A 22,876-nucleotide genomic window follows, 5' to 3' on the forward strand; every position below is an offset into this window, starting at 1 on the left:
TGGTTTATATGTCCATAATCAATGTGAAACCGTTCCACAGTCATGCTAAGAATCTCAGTGATGTGATCATTTTGCCTTTACAATAATATTGTCATGACAAGAAGAAAACAAAAAAAAAATTATAATCGATTGAATGCATTTAAGTAAAGAAAAAAAAAATATTTTCTGTATTTTAGCTCAAACCAGGAAATGCATCGGTTTATCATTCTTGGTATACTCCAAGAAGTATCTTCTTCCAAATTGGACAAGGTGAAGCAGAAGAGCAAAACACCAACCAGAGGGATAAGTATTTCCCTTTCCTTCAGGCACTACTCATTCACCCCTCTATGCTGATACTTCCAATATTTCCCTTTTCAAATTATTTAGTCCCATCCTTCTGACTGTCCTGTTTATCAGACAATGAGAAAAGTTTCAATTCCTCACAAATTATTATAAATTATAAACTATAGCACCACCAGCTTCGGAAAGTGATTCATCGTGTTTCAGCAACGGTGAGAAGGGTTTTTCCCATACAGACAGTCACACTTATAGAAATGGAACCTTCAGAAAATCTTCTTCCTGAAGGTTTGACTGCTTCAAGGACAGTGGGAGTGAAAATGTCATAAGCAAGGGTATTTGAATGCTAATAGATCATTTCATCGTAGAGAACTATCTAATATTCCAAGGCATTCGTTTCTATCATCAATCTACTAGTAGATAGGGTAGACAAAGATAGACCCAATGTGTAAAGAAGACATAAAAACTATATCATTATGAAACCCGAATTCAATTTTAGTCAAAGTCTTTTATTAAACAGATTATCATCAGGTGTGTCACTTGTCTAAGCCTCTGTCCTATGCTTCCCTATTGTAGTAAATGTTTTGAGTTGGCAGAGTCACAAATTCTGTTTGCTATTCACACCACAGTCCTGTGTTTTATAACATCTCACCAGACATTCTTCTGTTTGGACCACAATTCAAATATAGGCATCACTTACAAGCTACCAGCAAATAGGGAAGAAAAAGGATGTACATTTTGCGAGGTTTTCTATTGTTTTTGTTTTTAAATTCTATGGAAATAGATGTAAACAGACTATTGCTAGGGAGAGAAAAAAGAATTTTTTTGCTAATCATAAGACCTACTATATAGTCTTTCAAGAGAAAATTGTCCTGCTGTTTACAAAAAGGAGAGAACAGATGCTGTCCCCTATCCTTTTCAGTCCAGGGAAGGTGGGCAACACTGAGCTGAGCTAGATAATAGTATTTCGGAGATGACAAGAAGAATGGAGTATTACATAGTTAAAGGAAATAAGATCTCAGAAAAAATGAAGCCCTTTTTGGTGGTTGCCTGAAATATTTGCATGGTCTTGACAACGTCTTGCTTATCTACACTGCAGAAATGGTCATCCCACGTTGCACACAATTTGCAGGAGAACAGCATTAACACTGTAAGTGACCATCACAGCCAGAAAACATGACCTGAGGGCTGGATGTATTACATCTGATAGCACCAGCAAACAGCAGAATCTTGTCTGAGCAACCTGATGTCAGTAATCCATTAATCTGATAGCCTGTATTGATTGTACTCCTTCCATATTTCTGTCCTCACTAAACAAAATTTGCCAAGATACTGAGAGTAAAAGAAAAAAAAAAAAAAGAGTGATTTTATCACATCAATCATTTGAGCAAAAGCATTCCAGCATTCTGTTATCTTTCACAGATATATTTAAGATTCCCTTCACTGGGATACCCACAGGCCACAAAAACTGCTTGCAGAGTTTTGTATCAGTTCAAAGCATATACACATTTGGGTATGCACCTCTAAATGTCACAAATAAAAAAGGATAAAAGCAAAAGTCCTTTATTCTCTACCATGGTTTCAAACTGTGTGTTCCTTGTCATTCTTTTGCTGTGAAAAATTATGAGACAAGACCAAATTTAAGAGTCCAAGTTTCTTTAAAAGAAGTATACTGCAGTTTTCTGCAACAGTTAAATCCAGAGAGGTGGGTTGAAGATAACAAAGATCCTAGAAAGGGTCAGTTTATTTATCAGAGAAGCACTTGGTAGGGGGAAGTTACAACAATTCCATTGAACTACCCAAAATCTTATGGTAAGCAGGGAGACAGAGGCAGGTAAGAATCCTTTGAGATGACCTAGGGTATCCCATCACCTGCTATATGTGTCCCTTCAGAGGAACATCAGAGTCCTGCAGATCTCTTACCTCTGACATCCTCGTGGAGGAAGCTTTACATAGAACACACGACCCATTGTCAGGAGATGTAAATGACTGCTGCCTGTCCATGCATGCAGGATCACTTCAGATACCAATTTAGGTGACTTAGTGCTTCCCCCACCTCACCTTCCTCATTATATTCAGAGAACAGATACTATTTTTTCCTCTCACACAGTATTGCCCTGACAAAAGAGTATTTTCATAAATCTGCTTGTATTACTTAGCCTTTAGAAAATGACAAGTGAAAGAGCCACAAGTACTATTCACATGTGACTGTTAATCAGCCAGGAGTTACTACAATCAAATTTTGCTGAGTTTGTCTCATTTGGACGGGTTGTTGGACATGAAATAAATGCCTGGAAAATTTTTAAATCCTCTAAATCAGTGATTTCCAAACTAGAAGTCCAGTCTCTGAGTATAGCCTCAAACTTCTGAGAAATCAATTTTCTCTCATCATTGAACTAACATCATGTTAATACAATATTCCTACTTTGCAATCAAGATTGTGACTGAAAAGTATTTAGGAACAAACATCCACACAGATGATGCAAGTGCAAAATCAACCATTCCAACAATATTCTTGGAAAAATTTAGAATACAAAGATTTCTTGGTCCTGTGGCTGTGTACAAGTGGTTTATCTCATGTATTAGTATCTAAAAGGTTTGTTCACCTTATTGACTTTCACTTTATCCAAGTTTTGATTTGTTAGTTCAAGTTCTGCCATTCAGAAGCTAGAACATCCTTTCTGGCTTTGGAAAGTGCACAGAGATTATCTTTGGAAAGCTGAACAAAAATTAAAAGGAACGGACTAGATACAATTTGTAATGAAATCAGGGCAGTTCTGCTTATCTGAATTCATTTGAAAGTTAAATACTGTTTCCCTCTAACTGGAAGTTCTGTGTTTTCTGCCCCTGCACCCTGAAACATGCTGTGGGGCAAAAGTGTATGTGACAAACTTCTTTTCTTTCCTGCTGATTTCTTTATACAATACCAGCATTCACAGACCCTAAAATTTTCTAGTATAATGTCAGTCACAGACATGTGCTACATAGGGAGGAAGTACCTCTCCTGGAATTGCTTCCCCAGGACTTTGTGGCAGATTCAGTGAGTCCAAAGGCTTTTTACTTTTATAAAGTCTGCACTGCAGGGCCTGAAATACATTGTGTTCAAAAACTTCTGGAGACATCACCTCAGAGGGAGCACAAAGAATTTTAACCCCCAGTGCATCTAACCCCACTCCAGAGTTTTTACTGTACCTCTGTGGGAGAGCTTCTCCAGGATGATCTTCAGATGCTGCAGAACAGGGGGTGAAATGTCATATTTATAGATGTCTATTACTGGCACTCGCTGACATCTCCCAAATATTCCATCTGCAGGAGAGAGAAAAAGAAAAGGAAAAATACACATTTTGTTTTCTGAGAGGAAGAACAGTGTGATGAGATGCGCATTTCCAATGGATCCTAATTATATGCTGAAGGAACCTTTTAAAAGACACTTTAAAAAGCTATCAAAGGACTACTGAAGTAATGAGACAGGATATTTTCTATCAAAATAAATACTGGAAAGAATATTAGTTGTAGGAATATTCTATTGTACAAGTTATGCATGCAGTTTATTTTATAAAGTATTTTCAGACTTTTGCTTCTCAACTCTCTAGATGTAAGAATCCTTTACTGACAATTCAGTGGGAAAAAAACTTAATGTTCAATGCCTACTATGTTGCAGATGAAAAGTGCAGCATCCAGAAATATAAATATTAATTTGCAGAAACTATGAGGATTTGCTGAAACATTTTTAATGCAGGAATTGTGTGTTAGGCATTGGTAAATGAGAACTGAATCCATAATGGCTAGTAAAGGCTCATTTCAAGAAGTACCCTCTAATGAATGCAATAAAAGAAAGCTGCTCACAGAACAATGAGATATTAATGTGGCCTAATTTATTTAGCTCCATTCCATTTGTCTGAAATGACAGACTCTTCTCATCAATGTCTTTTCAAATCACACCTTCTAATTAATTTAGCTTCTTATTAGTCTTTATTTAGAGAATTGTTCATTTTGAGGCAAGCTTCCTGTGTATGTGTGGGAGGAACAGGGAGTTCAAACATTCAAATTACCTTTCTCTCTTTCATACAAAAGCCTAATTCAGAGCCTAGGTGCTTCACATACAATCTGACCATCTGCAATTCTGGGTTTCTGAGAAAGAAAGTGGTTTCATTTATTGTTCAAAATAGTTCTCTTCTATATAGTGATCCAAAGGAAGCAATTTAAATGCAACAAGTTTAATTAGCAAAATATTCTACTGCAATCCTAGTTTTAACACAGTAATTACTTCTGCTCTGATATTACATCTACGCTCCAAAAGGAGAGCTACACCAGATTAGCAGAAAGTAAGGGTAAGCATTAATTTGCAAGCGTCCATTACTTTCTGTGCTACTTCACAGAGCTAAAGGACTACAAATGGGAACTACTGGCCCAGCTGTTCACTAAACACAAATAATGGCATAAAAGAAAATAAACCAAACCAGGATGCAGAAAAAGGGCATTGTTAGCCCTCACAGTTATACACAAATACCTCATTGAAATTAGCCAACTTTTTCTTTCTTTGCCTTTCCAATCCTCCTGTCACTTATAACTGCCAAATTAAGTTAATCCAAATTAAAAACCTACATCTGAGTCTAATTTTGCTATTGGAAACTAAGTTTAATTTGGAAACCACATAGACAGATATGGTTGGGTTTCTGCCATATAATGTAAAAAGCAGCCTAACAGCAGATTAAAAAACCCTCTTTTTAAAAATCTGTTGCAGTTGGAAATAAGCAAAGTGTATAAATATCAGTCACTTGTAAATGGATGGATAACAGGAATAAATAAGGTTCTGACTCAGAAAGGAATAGAAGAACATTTCAGTGTTAGGAACAAGATTGTTCAAAATGAAACAGCTTGACATAGAGAGCTCCAGTTTGGAATACCACCATTACTGGCTTAGGAAAAAATCTATGTTTATATAAACAAGTAATATTCCATAATTTTTTGAGATAATGTACCTTAAAAATAATTATAATCTTATTTTAGAGTCCAGAAAAGCATACACATTAAGTACAAATTAGAGTTTTTTGTATTAAGTATCATTTAAGGGTATCTCCATGGATGCAAAAGCTAATTCACTCACAAACTCTAAAAGAGACCAGACCCTTTTTCCTAAGCTTAGAGTTTTCAGAAACCTGTAGTCTACTTCCTTTGAATAGAACAAAACCTATTTGAATTCTAAAATTAACAATTAGCACATGAGTCTGAGCTGCATTATACAATCTATCCAAAAACACTGGGACTGCTTAGGGAGAAACTGCAACTTACTTTGGCTTTTGTACTTGAAATATGGGCATAATGAGCTTTGAAGAGGCTGCAACCACAAATAGTGGCTCTGCTAAATGCAGCATGAGGAGAGTGGAGCCGAGCGATGCCCCCAAGGAGGGGTTGGCAAATACCAGCTCTTAAATACAGAGGATCTTTATACTGGGGATTACAGCTGAACTGGAGTCATGCAAATAGTACATTTCATAGTTCAGCTGCTTTTTCTAAAAAAGTAGGAATTTTCCTCGGTTTTTCTATTTGCTTGGGTTGGTTTTACAGTTGGGGTCACTTTGTTTGGTTTTGGTTTGCGGGGTTTTTTTTTTAATTATTACATTATTAAGGTTTCTGAGGCAAGATTTAAGACTTAAAAAGTTAAATTGAGGTTGAGCATTCAATTTTCAGGGCACCTTTTAAATAAACTTTCTTGAAATTACACAGGTTACAGCAGGGACTGAGGAAAGGCAAGGAAGACCCACTTTACCAAGAAAAATTTGTAAAAGGTGCCCTTCTTTACCTTTCAAGAAACCTCTTTGGCATGATGTGGCCCAAAATTGGAAATGGTTATGGCCCACCATGAACCCCATTTTTACTTAAATTACAGCTCATGTTCCAGAACTGTCCATCTTAGTCTGCTGTGAGCTATCCCAATCTCGCTGTGATATTTACTGTGAGTCAATACGTGGTGCATCTTTCTGGACCAGCTGTGCCCACCTCGGGCACGGTGTGATGTGGGGCTGTTGAAAATGGAAAAGCTCCCGGACTTTACGGTAAGTGTAACAGGGCAGAGGAAGTTCAAAGCATGAATGATGTTTTAATAATGCCGTGCTCTGTCTGCCTATAGCTGTTGAGAGCGTGTTCGTACTGAACCTTCATTAAAACTGTGTTCTGAGAAGGAATGTGCTGTGCAAAGGACATCTGCTCTTGACACATGCCCAGAACGAGGGAAGGTTGAGGCAACCGATCAATACACACATATGGTTGCTGTTAAAGTGCTATCATTTGCTGTTAGCAAAAAGCAGTGTCTGAAATTTCCATAATAATGTCTTATAAGTTATACTTAGACCTGGAAACATCTGTGCTAACAGCATGCTAATGTTGACTTTTAGACAGCTTCTGCATTTGTTTCCAAAGAAGAGACTAAAACAGAAGAATAATATACCCATATACCCAAGGAGGCACTGAGATGCTTCTTTATCTGTTTGGCTGGTTTGGTTTAACATTTGAGAAGAAATTCAAGCATAAAATTGTACAAGCTTTTATTTAAAATCTTGAATTTGGACAAATATTTATATATTACAAAGTTAGATGCTAAGATTAAAATACATAAATTTACTTAACTCGGGTGTCCAGTAAGACCTCAAATAGCAGCAGACAAACCTCTTTTATTAAAGACAACACCCTGGAGCACAGTAGATGTATTTACATTGAGTATTTATCAAATTCTAGTGAAAAAAATTACAACTGATAGATTAAACCATGAGCAAGTCAAAACACAAGTTCTGAAAGTGTGACTGTTGAGAAAGGTTTAGAAAAGAACAGAAAACGCCCATCATTATTCATTATTAATGCTCATTCTTATTAATTAGTGCACATTTATGATCTCTATTACCTGCTGAGGAAGTACCACTTTGCATTCATGACTGACATCTAGGTACAGAATTATGTAAAACCTATAGTTTGAAACAGTTTTGAAGAGTTGGTTAGGCCAGCATTTTTACTTGGTAAGGCAGACAGGCATCATGTGCTTAACAGGTACTAAAAAATCTTTGGAAGCTTGCATTGAATGACAACCTTCACCTTGAAGACAACACTATTTGTGGGCAGCTGATTAATTAAATTCTTTTTAGGTAGTGTTTCCTTCAAAAAAAAAAAAAATCAGTGTATAATAAGCTGTCCTTGGCAAGAGAAACATATCCTATCCTGGAACCACTAAGTATGGCTAATCTGATGACTGAAACTAAGATGCATCCAAGACTTGGCACAGTTTTGAATAATACCAGCAAAAAAAGAACGAGTTCTTGTTGATCATATTTTGGTACTGAGCAAAGCTATGCAGACTGGTAAGGATGCTGGAGTTTGTCTGCAGGGTGCTGAAAGCTTGATATATGTAAATTAAAAGATTGTGTTGTGTAGTCATTAATTATTTAGATCTACATGCAGTGAAATTTTCACATGGCGCTGACAAGTGACCTTTGCAAAGGAGCCTTCAAGCAGATGCTTTGAAGCACCTGGTTCTTCTGCTCTTCAAACTTTGTGCAGCAGCCAGAAAAGAGGCAGCTCTCCACACAGCAACAGTACTCACACATAGGGGCCAACCAACACTTCAGCTTCCTTCCCCTTACTGCCTCACAATTGTTAAAAAGTTATAAAGTAGAGCTGTGCATAAAACTAAGTTTTGCCCCATGGTACATCCATTGTGCTTTGCTCCTGAGTCATGATATAAAACAAAAAATCCACAGAGTCAATAGTGTGTCAAATGGCAACTTCTGCCACCTTTTCCTGCATCATTTGTCCTCTTGCAGTTAACCAGAGAACTTCCTCTAATGTTTCTGCAGAGTTTTCAATGGGCATCATTCTTCAGCAACTTAACCTTCTGTAAGAAAAGAATTCTTTCTTCTCACTGAATATGGACATCACTTCACACTCCTTCCCCCAGCTAGTGGTTTAAGGTACTGTAAGATCCAAGAGTAGTCCAGGACTAATGAAAAGGTCAGTGCTTATAACGCACAGTTAGAGCCTGAGTTGCCTACTGGAGAGATTAAATCCTTTTCCAATGGGAAGCATAATATTTGCATCTCAAAAGTCCATTGATGCTGGACTTCAAGGTCACAGACTCTAGATGTTTTAGGAAGTATGAAGGAGACAGTTACAGTATTTTACTCTTCTCTCCCTGCTATTTCTCATAGTATGGCATTTGTTTTCAAAATCTTTTTTCAAAAATTAAAAAAAAAAAAAAGAATTAAATGTTACTGTTCCTTGGAGACATTAAGTCGTTTGCAAGGAGGCTTATTACAGAACATATAGTACACCAATCCACAATCAAGATTTACAAGTAAGTTGTTCAGCAAACAACGCATTCTTAGTATTCCAATTATTAAAAAAGATTTGTTCATAATTTATACCTCTACTTTTAAATTCTCTTTACAAGTAGGGCGGAGATCGTACAGATAGAGCAACAGTGGCTTCTACAGCGTCACTTCTCATACAGTGCTTTGAAAGTGTGACTCCAAGGCTTCCAAACAGCAAACCCTCCCAAGTCTCACTGCCGTGGTTCGGCGGCGAAGCCGCTGTTTGCAATCAGGGGGAGCTGCCCCGCAGCCCCGCAGCTCCCCGTGGAGTCCGGTCTTCTGAGGGGGCAATCCCCCCTGCTCAACTTTTAAAGCCTTTTTACCATTTTATTTTGCTTATCTCGGTAGTCTTTGGTTATTTTCCTCGGTGGTCCCTTAGTTTTTTTTTTTCATTTCAGAGCAGTAATAGTGGCATCTAGTGGACAGGGATCAGTCCTGGAGCACACACTACTCACCTTCTGAATTTATTGCTCTCATATCCATTTGACTCCATCTGGAACACAGAGCTATGCAGTTCCAGTCACCCTCAGTCCACTCTGTCCTTCCCTATCCTAGTGGCTAACAGGCATGTGGAAGCTTTTAAGGCAGCTCTTTAAAATGAAGAAATATGATTTGAAAATAAAGGGCTGTGATATTTGTTTCTGGAAGTAAAGCATTATAAAGACCAGTAAGCAAAGTGCATATAGACTTAAACACAAGTATGTGGTGGTATTCTGCTTTTGCTAGTGTCTGAAGCACAAAACATTACACAGTAAAAGTAAATCTTCAACTGTAAGTAAAACACATAGCATATTTTTGTAGATTTATTATGTGGATTTAATAGAAACACCATAACAAGCAGAAAACAACTAAGTAAGATGTTCTAAATGTGACGTTTTTTAATCCAACAAAAAAAATGTCATGCAGTGGATAATTCTTACTGTCCAGTAAATCCACTCTTCCTCACCTACTAAATAAACTGCTGCCTGGGAGGCAAAGGTAACTTTGTAAATTCTGCTGAAAGCCAGATCACCTAACAGTCCTATAAAAGAACTCTAACAAGATTTAATGCCTTTTCTCACCTCTCTGGACACAGACATTTAAGGAAAAAGGTGGATAGCTGGTCTACTTTCAAAAAATCCCCAAACCTAAAACCCCTGAATATTTCTGCTGATCGAAAGAATTGGATGGGATATTAGTGATTCGGAAAGTGCTCATATTAAAAGATAAAAGTGAACATTAACAGCAGCATTAGTTAGCTGTTGTGCAAATACTCTGATAGGGCTGGGATTTGCAAAGCTCCAAATCATCCTGAGGCACGTCTGAGCATGAATAGTTCCTCTGGGCTTTACAGTCCCCTTGTCTCAAGGAATAATTCTGAGAGCAGGTTCCGGAGGACTCAGTCCATCATCCAAAAAAAAAGATATAACCTTCAACGGAGGGGAAATATAAATTCAGAAACTATTTCTGTGCTAACCTGCTAATTTAAGTGGTGGATTGTACAGTCCCAAAGCATTATGCACTTTCACTTGAGATATTTTTTTTTAAGTTACAACAGAAATATGTAAATTGTAGAGAAAGTATAGCAAAAAGGGGGAAGGAAAGGAATGTGGAAAAGTGAGCTACACTTTAACAAAGCAAGAGGAGAGCAGGCTTGCCATGAAAAGAAGTGCTGCCTGATTCCAAAAAGCCCCTAAGTTATTCAGCTAAGAGAATGAGAGGTCCAGATTTCAATGCCTATTTTCTGTGATTCAGAGCATAGAAATGAAGCTCAGCCTTAACAGGTCATACTTGGGCCTTGCAACCACCGAAATAATGGCCATGCCTTGGGAGGAGAGGGCAGGAGGGACTTTTAGGAAAGGAAAAAGTAGAGATGAAAAGAAAGCAAGTCTTAACATTTTGCTGCTAGAGTTAATGTTCAAGTTGAATAATGCTTCAATAACTTGGGACTTCTTAGGGAACCAAACCTAAGCTTTCCACAGAGTAGGAAACTATGTAGCATGAAAGCCATGGTTTTGGCTCCATGATTAGGATAATAAAGGATTAGAAAACAATGACTGAATCAATATCTTCCACATCCAGATGACCACTACAGTCTGTAAGCCACAGAAACCATCTGCCTCTAGTTTTGATCACAGAGACCAATCCAGAAAACCTTTGAGGAAAAAAACCCAAGACCTTCTAATTGCAATATTGAGAGTCATTTTCTAAGCAAAACTACATATTCAATGTTAGTTTTGACGTGCCTAAGAAAAAAGAGTTTGCAATCAAAATCCTCTGAACATCAACTCCCTTTTTTGTCAATAGTGGTAGTAAAGAGAAAAGAGAGTAAAGATTTCAACATATAAATCCTCCAACAAGAGGATAAATACTTTAAATTCAGGTATAAGTCAAGTATTAGTAGGCTTACAATAAAGCTATCTCTTTTCCTTTAACATATTTAGTCACTGGACTGCAGGATTATAATGTAGGTTTACACTATACATTGCTATCTAACAATGAGGAAACTGAGCCATGTACCACCCCCTACCTAGAAAAAGCTATTTTTTTCCTAAAGGAAAGGCAGAATACTGCACCAGTTTCTGACCAGATTCTGATCATTACCAGAAAAATATGGATAAATGAGAGAAGTTCAGAGAAAAATAAAAGAAAGGAAGCAGTCACATAAAGCCCTAAGCGTTGAACTATCTGATTCTTTGTGGGGAAGACTAAAAGTTTAGGCAATCTGGCTGATTGATTATTTATTACATTATTGGGAGAAATGGAATGAAAAGACAACAATGAACAATCTGAATGAAAACAAGTTTCTAGCAGAGAGAAACTATTCTGGAGCTGCTCAGCTCTCTTCTGGAAGACTAATGGAGCTCCTGTTGCTTGCACTGCTTAAAATTAAACCACAGCAACAAGGAATGATGAAACATGAACAATTCCTTTTTTTACTCAATATGCATTTATGAACAGAGGTTACTGGAGGGACTAAGAATTTATTTATGGAATCAATGAGATGCAAATATTCTAATGCTTATTTATGTACACTAATTTTCCAAGTATCACTGAGATGTACTTCAGTCACTTCAAGGATCCCCATTACATTTTTGGCTGGTGCCAAGAACCACTTTGGTGCTGGCAATGTCTTCGCTCTGTGATCAGGCTGTAGCTGCTCTTGCATCTGTATTCCCAAGGCAAAAACAACTCTGCAAGGAAACATGTTCAGCAAAATGGATTTCTGCATTAATTTTCATTTTGTATTAAAAACAAAGTAGTGAAAGTGTTACCTTGTGCTAAGTGCCAAGAGTTTATATGCTAAGAGTTGGTTATCACGGGTTTACAGGAGACTGTGTTCTTGTGAAAACATGACTAATGACCATTCCATTCATATTCACCAGCTGCAGTATCTAATAGAGCAAACTTGGTTTATTTCTGTCTTTCACCGAACTCGAAGCCTTCTAGATCTTGGCAGGACAATATTTATTGAGACAGCAGATTGCTTTTGTAACCTGAGTTACTGAATTTATTCCTAAATGGAACTGACTTCAGATGTGCATGGAATTCTAGTAATAAGGATCTCCATCTTGTTCCCTAGCTACAAAGTATTAAAGAAATTACAGAAAATTGTTATGTCCACCTGAAAAACATCAGCAGAAAATTTAAATGCAATCTTTTAAGGAGGAGAGGGTAAATCCCTGTAAACTAGAATTACTCCAGAGTGCTGCACCCAGTGGCCTGATTAAAACTGTTTGGAGCTACCTCAGAAATCTGTGCACCTTGCTTAGGACTGAAATTTGCTACAGAAGCCACAGCACATGAAGCTGCCTCTGGCAACTTGCACATGGACACTGGAACTGCCAAGAACCTCACCTCAAACTTTGACATCAGGATGCCAACAGTTTGTGCTGAACAGTCTGAAGAGTGTGAAAAATCTGACAGTTTTCAAGCAAATTGTGCTTTAAAATAGCCAAATGCATAGGGCCATCTATCAGAAGCTGCAGCCAGAAGTTATTTCTATGACAAGAAATCAGAGGTCCAGACACAGCTTTCCCCCTGCCGTGTGACAGAGCCTGAGCACTGCCCACAGCCTTGCAACCGGTGAAGGGCAAAAGCACTTAAAGGTTTGGGGGTATATGAGCATGGCAGCAGTAAGCTGGAATAGGGAGATGACATCATTCAGTATGCAGTAAGGTCTGTGGGAATAGAGAGTTCTGGTGTCCAAATTTGAAGATGAATGATAAATTTTGGAAAGGGTATTGAGAAAAGAAAAAGAGATTATTTATGGGTTGGAAAAAGCCCTACGGTGAAAGTCTTCAGCACAGCAGATGATCTTTTGTCTCCCTAAGTAAGCCTGCAGACAGATGAAATGATATGGGAACAGAGATTGGGAACAGGACTAGGAGCAGTTTCAGAAACGTTTATTCTTCTCGGTTTTGTGTGTTAGAATTCATAACAACTTTTAAGACTTGCAATATCTCAAATTATGATAAGAATGGATCTGAAAAGCTAGACTATTTTTTGCTATTGCAATGGGTACAGAGACCTCTCGATATATGCAAAATGTGCAACCCAAATTGCTTCCTATTTTACTCACAGAATATATACAACTCACACTTAACATTTGTGCATATTTATAAGTTGCAATGGGCTTTTAAAAATACTGTGTACAATTAAAAGCCATTCTTTAACTGGAGTTTGGGGCCTGGGTTTAAGCTGCTCACACCCATAGGTTCTCCTGCAATTGGAGTGGTTAAGCACAGAATATATATACATATAGAATATATATATGTGCTGTATACTCAGCACACATACATCTTAAAAGAAAACTGAACAAATAAGAATAATTTTGAACAAAATATTCATTCTACAAAGGGAGGAAATAACTATTCACCAAGGATCAAAGTAAAAAAACTTGAAAGCCTGGACTACAGGATAAACAAAATAATCCACTGAAATTATATTTCACTAATGAGCATCATACTGTATCTTTCTATATTTCTCTGTCATACTGTACTGCCTATGAAGTGCCAAATTCTTGACCAGAACAAGAAAACCACATAGAAAATACTATCTCTGTTTGTTGTCTCTTCCTACACTCCAGTGGAATGCTCTTCCAGCAAAACCCATCACTTCTTTAGTATGTTTTGATAGAGTTAACAGAAAGGGTTGCAATCCTAAGTGAAGGAAAATGCCTCTACCCAAAATCTAGTACTCCGAAGCTTCTGCTGCTTTGACAATAACCACACACATTTAAATAGTACTGCTGAACTTATGACACCCACTAGGTGGATAACTATACACCAGATCTCTGCACACAGAGATCTTTTCTTAAACCAGAGTTTCATTGTTTTCCAAGTGCTTTGCCATACCCCAGTTATTCAACAACCAGCCCAGGCTACACTCCTGTTCTGGCCAACAGAGGGGTTTGCAAAGAGCCAGCAGATCCAGGGTGGTGCTGTGGACATCACCAAAGACCTCCCCAGGGGCAAAAACAGGAACAAAACTGCAGACTCCCTAATGAAAGCAAAGGGATAAGACAACATTTTAAAAAAGCAAGAAGAAACAGAAGTGTGAATCATGAGGAAGAAAAAAGTCACCAGCTTCTCTCCCCAGACATATTTCAGCTCTAATTTTCCAGTCAATAAAATACTTCTGTCATGAAATGGAATTTGGGTATATTGCAACTAGAAAGATTTCCAAGCCATGTCCAGATAGAAACAGATTTAGATGCGTCCAGATTGAAACAGATTTAGATGCATCCAGATTTGTTTAATCTACAATAACATTTTCTCTCAAAGGCATCAACCAAAATAGTCAATTTTTATGTTTTAATTCAACTTTTGCATACCTAGCAGCTGCAGGAAGTTTACCAGGTATCTCATGTATTTCTTCAGTGTCACTGAGAACAGGAGCCAGAGACAACTGTTAAAAATATTTGCTCCTGTTTTCAGTGTCTATGAATAGACAATGTAGCAACGGAATATCCCATTTCTCTCACATCTGGAGCATCACCCTTTCAAATAAAAATGTTCACCCCTGAGTCAAGAAATGTCAGTCCAGAAAACAACCCGCAAATTTTATTAAATTTAAGATCTTAACGTCAGCACCCGAAGTCTTTTGCACAAATTTCATTTGCCACAAAGTTCATATTCTGCCTAAACCACTGACGGCTGTCATATTTGGTGCAACTTGTTATGGGTGGGAAGATAAGCAGCGGGGCAGCAAAAAGAGGAGGTTTATCTCTGGCAGCTAATCTCCTCAATCAACAGCACTCAGCTCTGCTTAACAGCCGTTGCCAAGGAACGGGGACCAGCTTTTCTTATCGGCTTCATAATGTTTCATTGACTATTCAGACTAGAATAGAAAGCTGTGACACTCAGGGTTATAAGCAGCACAAAATGAAAATGGCATATTATGTGGTATGAAGAAGAGAAATCTCTTAGCCCTCACCTTATCTGGACAGTGACTGTTACTCAAAAAAAAGCCCCACCAAAAATCATCTATCATTTTCTGCTCTGCTTAGTTTAATATCACAAAACAAACAGAAAAATATATCTACATAAATAAGATTACTTTTTTAACATTGTTGGCAGGTCCTCAGCTATTCACTGACATTACTGATACCTCTTATACAGAAAGACAAGGGTTGTGTAGATTCCTATTACATTACTGAAAAGCAAGTGTTTGCTGCTTATTCTAAAGCTATTGCAGCAGCTTCAGTGCTTTGAGGGATGTCTTTTCACAGGAGCAAGGATGTTCCTTGAACCTTGATAGCCATGGCCAGAATAAGACAATCTATTCAAAACCAACAACATTACATTTCTTTAACAGTATTACTGCTTTTCTCTCCTCTCTTTATCTCTGCACAGCTTCTGATTTCCAGGCTGAATATTGATACTCTTCATGTACTTGAACAAGAATAGCAAAGCCTCATTGCATCCCTTCTGATTATGAATTTTTAGTATAATAATGTTTTCTGAATATCCAGTTACCAAAATTTAACTCTGGGGCCATCCAGAATCATGATGAATTGTAACTGTCACAGTATTTGCCTGTTGTAATCAGCATGTACAGAATTATATCATTTTCCACCACAGGAAAAAGTGGTAAATAAGTAAAAGAATATGCTTAGACACATTCACTGCATCAGAGTGAATCACCTAATGATATACTGTCAAAATTAAAAAATAAATTTGTTTGCCTTTGTTCCATCCTAAATAATGACAAACCATCCTCAAGTCTGCATATTCCATCAGCTGTGAGCCCTCATATTTACATGGAAGGAACAACCTGGAACAAATTTTACAGTCATGGAATTCTCTGCTTTTCACACAAAGTTGAGGTATGGATTTAAGACAAATATTCATAAGCATTTGAGGTTGCAAGTACTTCTGACGGCTGTCGTGTTACCCAGTCTCTTTCTGCACAAGCTCTGATGCATTCAGTTACTATTACAGACATGCCTAAATTTCCATTCATTTCAAGCCTCCCAGGTGCTACTGCCAATATTTCCATGCTTTCACCATTAATGAGAACAGCAAAATTTCAAATATGAAAAAGTATTCTTTCTAATAACAAATAAAGTCAATGTTTCTTTTCGTACTAAATGGATTGAGTTTTAGGAAAAAGTGTTTTTAAATCTGACACAGCTCACCAAACCTTGCATATGAGATCGGAGAGGTAAGTTAGAGGTGTAGTTATGACAGATTTCCTCCAAATATACCAAAGAGAAAGTCACATGTGATCTGGCTAAACTAAAATCAAAATCACTAAATACATAAAAATATGTATGAAGAAATACACACCTTTGTATGAATAAAAACCATGAGCTTAAATGACTGGATTAACCATAACAAAACAACAAACTCTAAAAGTGGATTTAACCTTAGCTGAGGTGCTACTACAAGTTTTCATCCAGTTTGGCTTTTCAGCTACTGAACAGTAAGAAGAGGTGTTATGCCTATTTCAATTTGTTTGACTACAATAATAAAGTAAGAGAAATAGAGAGGAATTGGATTTTCTTCTATCGCTCAAATAAAAAAATTATAAATTTATTATTATTTTGAATATATTGATTTATCATTAGTTACATATATTTCTTTTCATGTTATGTATTTATCTTAAACAGAGTGTAAAACCACTAAAATAATTATATTTCCAAATATATTCCCTTCACTACTCTTGTGTATTTCCAAATATTTTCCCTCCTCTACACTTCCATGAAGATATATAAACTGTAGGAAAATACTGGGGACATCAGTAATTTGGGTTATTCAAACTTTTGCTTTTTGCTCTGAGTCAGGGAGAGACTGTTAAGATCTTGGTCGTGGAGAGCTGACAAGGTTCATTGCAAGAACCTGACGGCACAGATTGAAAGAAGCAGAACGTGTTTCACCATTTTGGCTCAGAAGCAAATGCAGCCTGATATAAGAGAGAGGCCTCTTCAGCCATGAGCACACAGTGAGACACAAATGCACTGCAGCTGGTTGCAAGACTCGAGTTCCAAGTCCCACCAAGAAGAGTGCATCAACTCTTGGGGCCAAGCACCGTCACACTAGGATGTACCCATCCCCTGAAATTGCTTTTTAAAATAGTAGCACCAGGAAAATGACTAATTCTCTAGCAGTTCATAAAGAGTATCATACCTCAAAAATCCATTTGAATTTCTTTGAATAATGTATAATTGTTCCCTTGCTCCTGTGCCATATCAGTTGTGACATTCCATTTGAACATTCGCACCGGGATCCCTAAGGGCCAGATTTTAAAAGCTGAGCACAGTCACTTAAGGGGCAAAGGAATAAAAATTATCAGATAAGCACAGACATGGAGATCCAGAATTTCATGTGTGCATAAAATCAGTCATAGAGGCTGTGTCCCAGGAAAGCAAATACCAACTGCAAGCGCAGATACAGGAAGCATTTCCATATTACAATGTACAACCTATGGAAGATGGCTAGGCCAAAATCAGGGCAGAGCTTACTGCTACTGTTTTGACTTCTGTCCCATAGGGAACGTGTTCCAAAACTGAAATTTTAAAATCCCTGTCATGTCGGTTTGGTCCCTTCATGTTTTTGGTATTTAGAGTAGAAAAAAGGGGGGAGGAATTAGCTGAATAGAAACTAATAGTGACAAGCAGACAGTGGAATAAAAACTTTGCAAAGCAATATGACAAACATCTTACTTTATATAGAGTATAAAATATTATACTCAAAACCAACAGTAATTACAGAGAAATACAGTTTTCATACAGATCCATCATTAGACTTCATTCAAGTAGAAGAATTAGAAGTGCTCTCTTTTTACCCAAAGGCAACGCCTTATGCTAAGCTGCTTCCATACATTTAAGGAATTTATTTTAACGGCACTCAGGGTTTATGTTTCTTTTTTCTTTTTTTCTGCAAGAAGGCTTCAGAATAATTTCTACAAAACCAACATGGATCATCTTTAATTACTGCATTGCAACCATGGCTATTTAAAAACCCCGTCTCAGCAAAGTAGATGACAAACATTAATGAGCAGTAATGCACACATGGTATTGTAAATGAAAGGATAATGAAAGCAATTTATTTGAAAATTAAAATATGATTAAGAATGGCAGTCTGTACTAGGACCCAGATGCCAACGGAAAGCAACCAATGTGCAAGCAGACTGTCATTAATTTGGGAACCATACGAAATTGCTTTCATTTCTTTGACAGTTTTTAATATAAAGTATCTTAACTAATAGACAGCATGTATACACTGGAAGACACAAGACCTACGGAGATTTTTAGAAGAAATGAAGAGCACTACAGGGAAAGTCTCCAAAATGAGACTCTCCAAGAGAGAAAGACAGAGGAGTACATTTGGAAGATATTTCCAATTTTAGGTAGGATGAATTACACTTTGCAAAAGTGCCTCTCTACATTGGCTCTGGAGAGTTCTTCACTCGCACTCAGCAGAGTGCCTAAACTGAGGTCATGGGAACGTAGAGTGTATGTCCAAAGCAGGTGCTCACATCAGCACCTAAATAGGACCAGGACACTGGAGGTAAGCCCAAAAAGTAGGTGCACTGAGTTAGCTAAATGCATGCAGAGCAGGTCTAGGAGCAACTTAACCACAATAATGTTTTCCTTCACATGTGTTAATAAGCCTTTCTGAGACAATACAAATATGTTTAGGATCTAAACTAGTTCCATCTGTACAGTGTGGGATGCTAGTTCAAGTGTCCATCACCTCAAGGACCTCTGAACTTTTCTCCAAATCAGAGTACAGACGACCTCGAAAACCTGAGTTATTCCTATGTACTAAACTGCTCTTTTTCATTTTGAATTGTCTGCTTACCCCAAGTTGCATAACAGCAAACCATACTCAGCAGAGAGCTATTAAGTTGTCATATATACTCATATTTAAGCATTCAAATTTGAAAATTTCAACTTAAATAACTACATCAGAGACAATATGTCAGAGAGACTTGAGCTCCATGACGAAATACTAGACCGTGTGTCTCCAAGACCTACAAATACATCAGGACGAAAGGAAAAGTCATTCAGAAAGGTTTCCCTTTTTCAAAATGTCTGATTAAAGCACAAGTGGGAGCTGTGCTGAACAAAGCCAAAGGACTTCTCTGTCTTGAGGGTACTGAGCCTACTGGTTTTTTCCAGCTGCAGCAGGTCAGGGATCAAACATTTATCAGGCCAATTTCAGAAATTAAACATAGTTGTTCGGCTAGCTGTTCTCAGGAAGATAAAGTTCCTGCTAAGACATATCTTCCGTTACAAAAATCCATAAGTGTATTAACTTGGATCTAACACAGCACAACCAGCTCCTCAAAACAGATGATTATCCCACTGTATTCAGTGCTGTTGCAATCTCACCTTGAACACTGTGTTCAGTTCTGGGCCCCACAATTTAAAAAGGAAGGTCCTTGAATGCATCCAGAGGAGACAAACAAAGCTGGTGAAAGGGCTGGAAGGCATGTCCTGTGAGGAGCAGCTAAGGACTTTGGGCTTGCCTGTTTTGGAAAAGAGGAGCCGGGGGGGCAACCTTGTTGCTCTCTACAGCTTCCTGAGGAGGGGAATTGGAAACGGAGATGCTGAACTCTTCTCCCTTGGATCCAGTGATGGGATCCATAGGAATGGTTTAAAGCTGTGCTGGGGAGGGTTAGACTAGATATTAGGAAGCATTTCCTCACTGAAAGGGTGGCCAAGCATGGAAGAAGTTTCCTAGAGAGGTGGTTGATGCCCCAGGCTGGACAATGCCCTTAACAACAGGCTTTAACTTTGACTTTAACATTAACTTTAACTTTTAACTTTAACAGCCCTGAAGTGGTCAGGCAGTTGGACTGGATGATCAGTGTAGGCCCCTCGAAATAAAATATCCTATTCTAAGGTTCCACTCCAAAGCAAAACAGAATACAGTACTCCTATGGACAGGATTGTGTCTATATCTACTAAAATGCTTGTACAGTGTTTACTAGATATGTAGACTTAGGAAAATCATGGTAATCAATCAATAGCTTCTTTCGACGTACTTTCTTGAATAAAATTATATTTTATGTGCATAAATCATTTATCCTGCCAGTAAAAGACACACCAGAAAAAACAAATTTCGTCAATATAGCTCCCAAGAAACAGTGTTTTCCACTCTCTCTAAGGTCTGAGGAGAACTTCTTATGCAGCATTTGGCTGAGCAGTAAACACAAATCCTCCTAGCAAGAATGTACACAACTGAACACTGCAGACATTTTCCATCCATTTTTGTCCTGGATATTACATTGTGTAAGCATTTATTACAACTGTAGCACTAAATATTTAATTATCTAAAACAAAACTGGCGAGATTTAGGGGTAACAGCTGTACCCCAGCTGAGCTGTACTTGTACCTTCTCTGCACTATCAGCACAGGGAAAGACAAAGAAAACAGTTTTATCTGCAGAACTCCATGTCTTAATAAAAGGCTACTCCCTGGCTAGAATACATTCCCTACAACCCCACTTTTTTTCCCTCTACTTTTGCATTGCTTTAGCTATTACTAAATTTTACAAAGATTCTTAGAGTTCTCAGCTTCTAATTATTTCTTTTCTGTCAGTCAAGCCAATCACTCAACACATCTTAAAAACTGCTTCGATCTCTGTTTGAACAATGCCACTTTTGGGTAGGTGACAAGGGCTAATCATCAATGAAAAAATATAAATAGAACCAATGGCTGCTTAAAACTATATTTTAATCCTTAGGAAATCCACTGGGATATTAACAAAAGGTGGTTTTGTCTGCAAAAAGGCATTAACATAGCCATTTATAAAACTAATAGGAAAGCGAGCAGTGCTCCAGTAATAATGAAAGTACACTGCAGAATAACATTATGGAAATAGGATACCAAATTGAAGAATTGACCTTGGGGCCCTGGCTTATCCTGGATGAAGATGACTTGTGAAATGAAAATTTGGCTGTAATTTGCTCTTGCTTTCCCTAAAAGGTTGAAGGCATTTCTATTCCAAATGAATAAAACGACCGTTAATTTCCAAGCATTAAGCAGGATGTTCTCAAATAGAGTTATTTAAGGGTATTGAAATACATTTTCAAGTCTTATTCTTAGAAAACTAGAACTAGTTTTCTGTGATTTCTGTCATAATCAGTTTCTAACAGTTAATTTTTAAATCACTTTAGAGAGAAATATGTGCTACAGTTGATCAGCTGGATGTACTAATGTATCAAGTGTTTATTCTTGACTTAACAGGATCCACTGGTCTGAGCATTTGATGCTGTAAGTGAAGGTAAAATACAGAACATGAGGACATTCCTTCAAATAATCATGTTGTTTCCAAATAATGGAAAAAAGTTATGATCTGTAATAGAAAAAAAATAACAGCTAAAAATGTGAGCTTAATAGTTTCGTTTAACATGAGATTTATGAAATAATGGCTATCAGTGCATCCATTTCAGGGAATGGCAAATGTCATAATATGGTGGTTAAAGTCAAAACTGAAATAAAACAGAAGTTACAGGTGGATAATATTATATGCAAAGTCAAAAAAAATTGCATATAGTACTGTTTGGGAAAGTAGCAGGCATATATCAAATAGCACCAAGAACCTAAGGATAGGAACATGTGCTATAAAGATCCACAAATCCTACAGCATGTAGTTTTAATTATTTTACACCAGTAGTTTTATTTTTTTATATCATTGTAGGGTCCAGCATCCTCAGTATTTTTTCAGAGAATGTGTTTGGAAAACAAACATGCAAAACCAAAAAAACCTCATGTCGATATATTTACATATAACTGTATTTTATATGTGCATATATATATTTATATATTACATACACATATAAAATAAAATAACAATCTAAAAAACTCTCCCCCGAGGAGTATTTATGGCATGCAGACATGGATACATGAAGTAAGGGCTTGGCAGCACCAGGCAGAACAGCAAGCAGTACTAAACACAGCCCAGTTCCCTGAGCATCCTTTGCATGCTTCATGGAGGAGAATTTCAAGAAGGAATCTGAAGGACAGGCTTAAGCTGGCTCATGAATGGTTACAAACAGCATCTGTCAAACACGGTGCGTGTAAGGGAGAGGGGCAAAGGTGCTTATTTGAAAATGAATACAAAGAAGAGAAATCCTGAGGTAAGTGGTAAAACAGAAGAAGAAATTAAAACCTGTATTATTTATAAAAATTAAACCTAACACATTCTGAGTCTGTATTCAATATGAGAAAAAAATTCCTGAATTACATGTCTAAATGCAAAGATTGTAAATTTGCTATATATTTTATCAAATCTCAAAAAAAATCATATTTTTCAGATTAGCAAACCTTTACAAGACCTTTCTATTCATTATAATTTTCTTTTGTTCACTAAAGTGAAATCAAGCAAAGTGAAAACCTTTCAGAAATCTATGATTTCTAAGAAAATATTATTCAGTAGCAGTTTACCAAGCTTTTTAAAAATAATTATTTTTCTTGTTTCATTCTACAGTAGATTAATATTTGATCTACTGCTTTACACCAGAGGTAACATAAAGTAATACAATCTATATTTCATGTCCTCACCAAGCCACAGTCCCTGTCTAAGAGGGAGCCCTAAAGCTCCTTTTGCTGGTAAACTACACCATGGCACAGAACTTTCCTGGGCACTGGCACTTGGCCTGCACAGGCAACTCATCAGGAAGGTCTTTGCCACTGTTTTTCCCCAGCTAATACTCTTCCACACCTACCACAGGGATAGTTCACAAGCTACATTTACAGGAGTTAGAGCACATCTGGTTGGCTGTCGACTGGAGATGGATCACTCTTT

The 22,876-nt window shown here is 37.4% G+C and overlaps 1 protein-coding gene across 1 annotated transcript in view; it reads right to left on the reverse strand.

The window, feature by feature from the left end:
* The window catches only part of PTPRN2 (protein tyrosine phosphatase, receptor type N2), a 577,227-nt gene that overhangs the window by 478,046 nt on the left and 76,305 nt on the right, over positions 1 to 22,876 (reverse strand). Inside the window, exon 3 of the mRNA XM_017819358.1 lies at positions 3,469 to 3,582. Within this exon, the coding sequence (XP_017674847.1) occupies positions 3,469 to 3,582 (114 nt within the window). The remainder of the gene's footprint in view (positions 1 to 3,468; positions 3,583 to 22,876) is intronic.

The sequence above is a fragment of the Lepidothrix coronata genome, unplaced genomic scaffold (assembly GCF_001604755.1).
Source record: "Lepidothrix coronata isolate B3197 unplaced genomic scaffold, Lepidothrix_coronata-1.0 Scaffold74, whole genome shotgun sequence".
Lineage (NCBI taxonomy): Eukaryota > Metazoa > Chordata > Aves > Passeriformes > Pipridae > Lepidothrix > Lepidothrix coronata.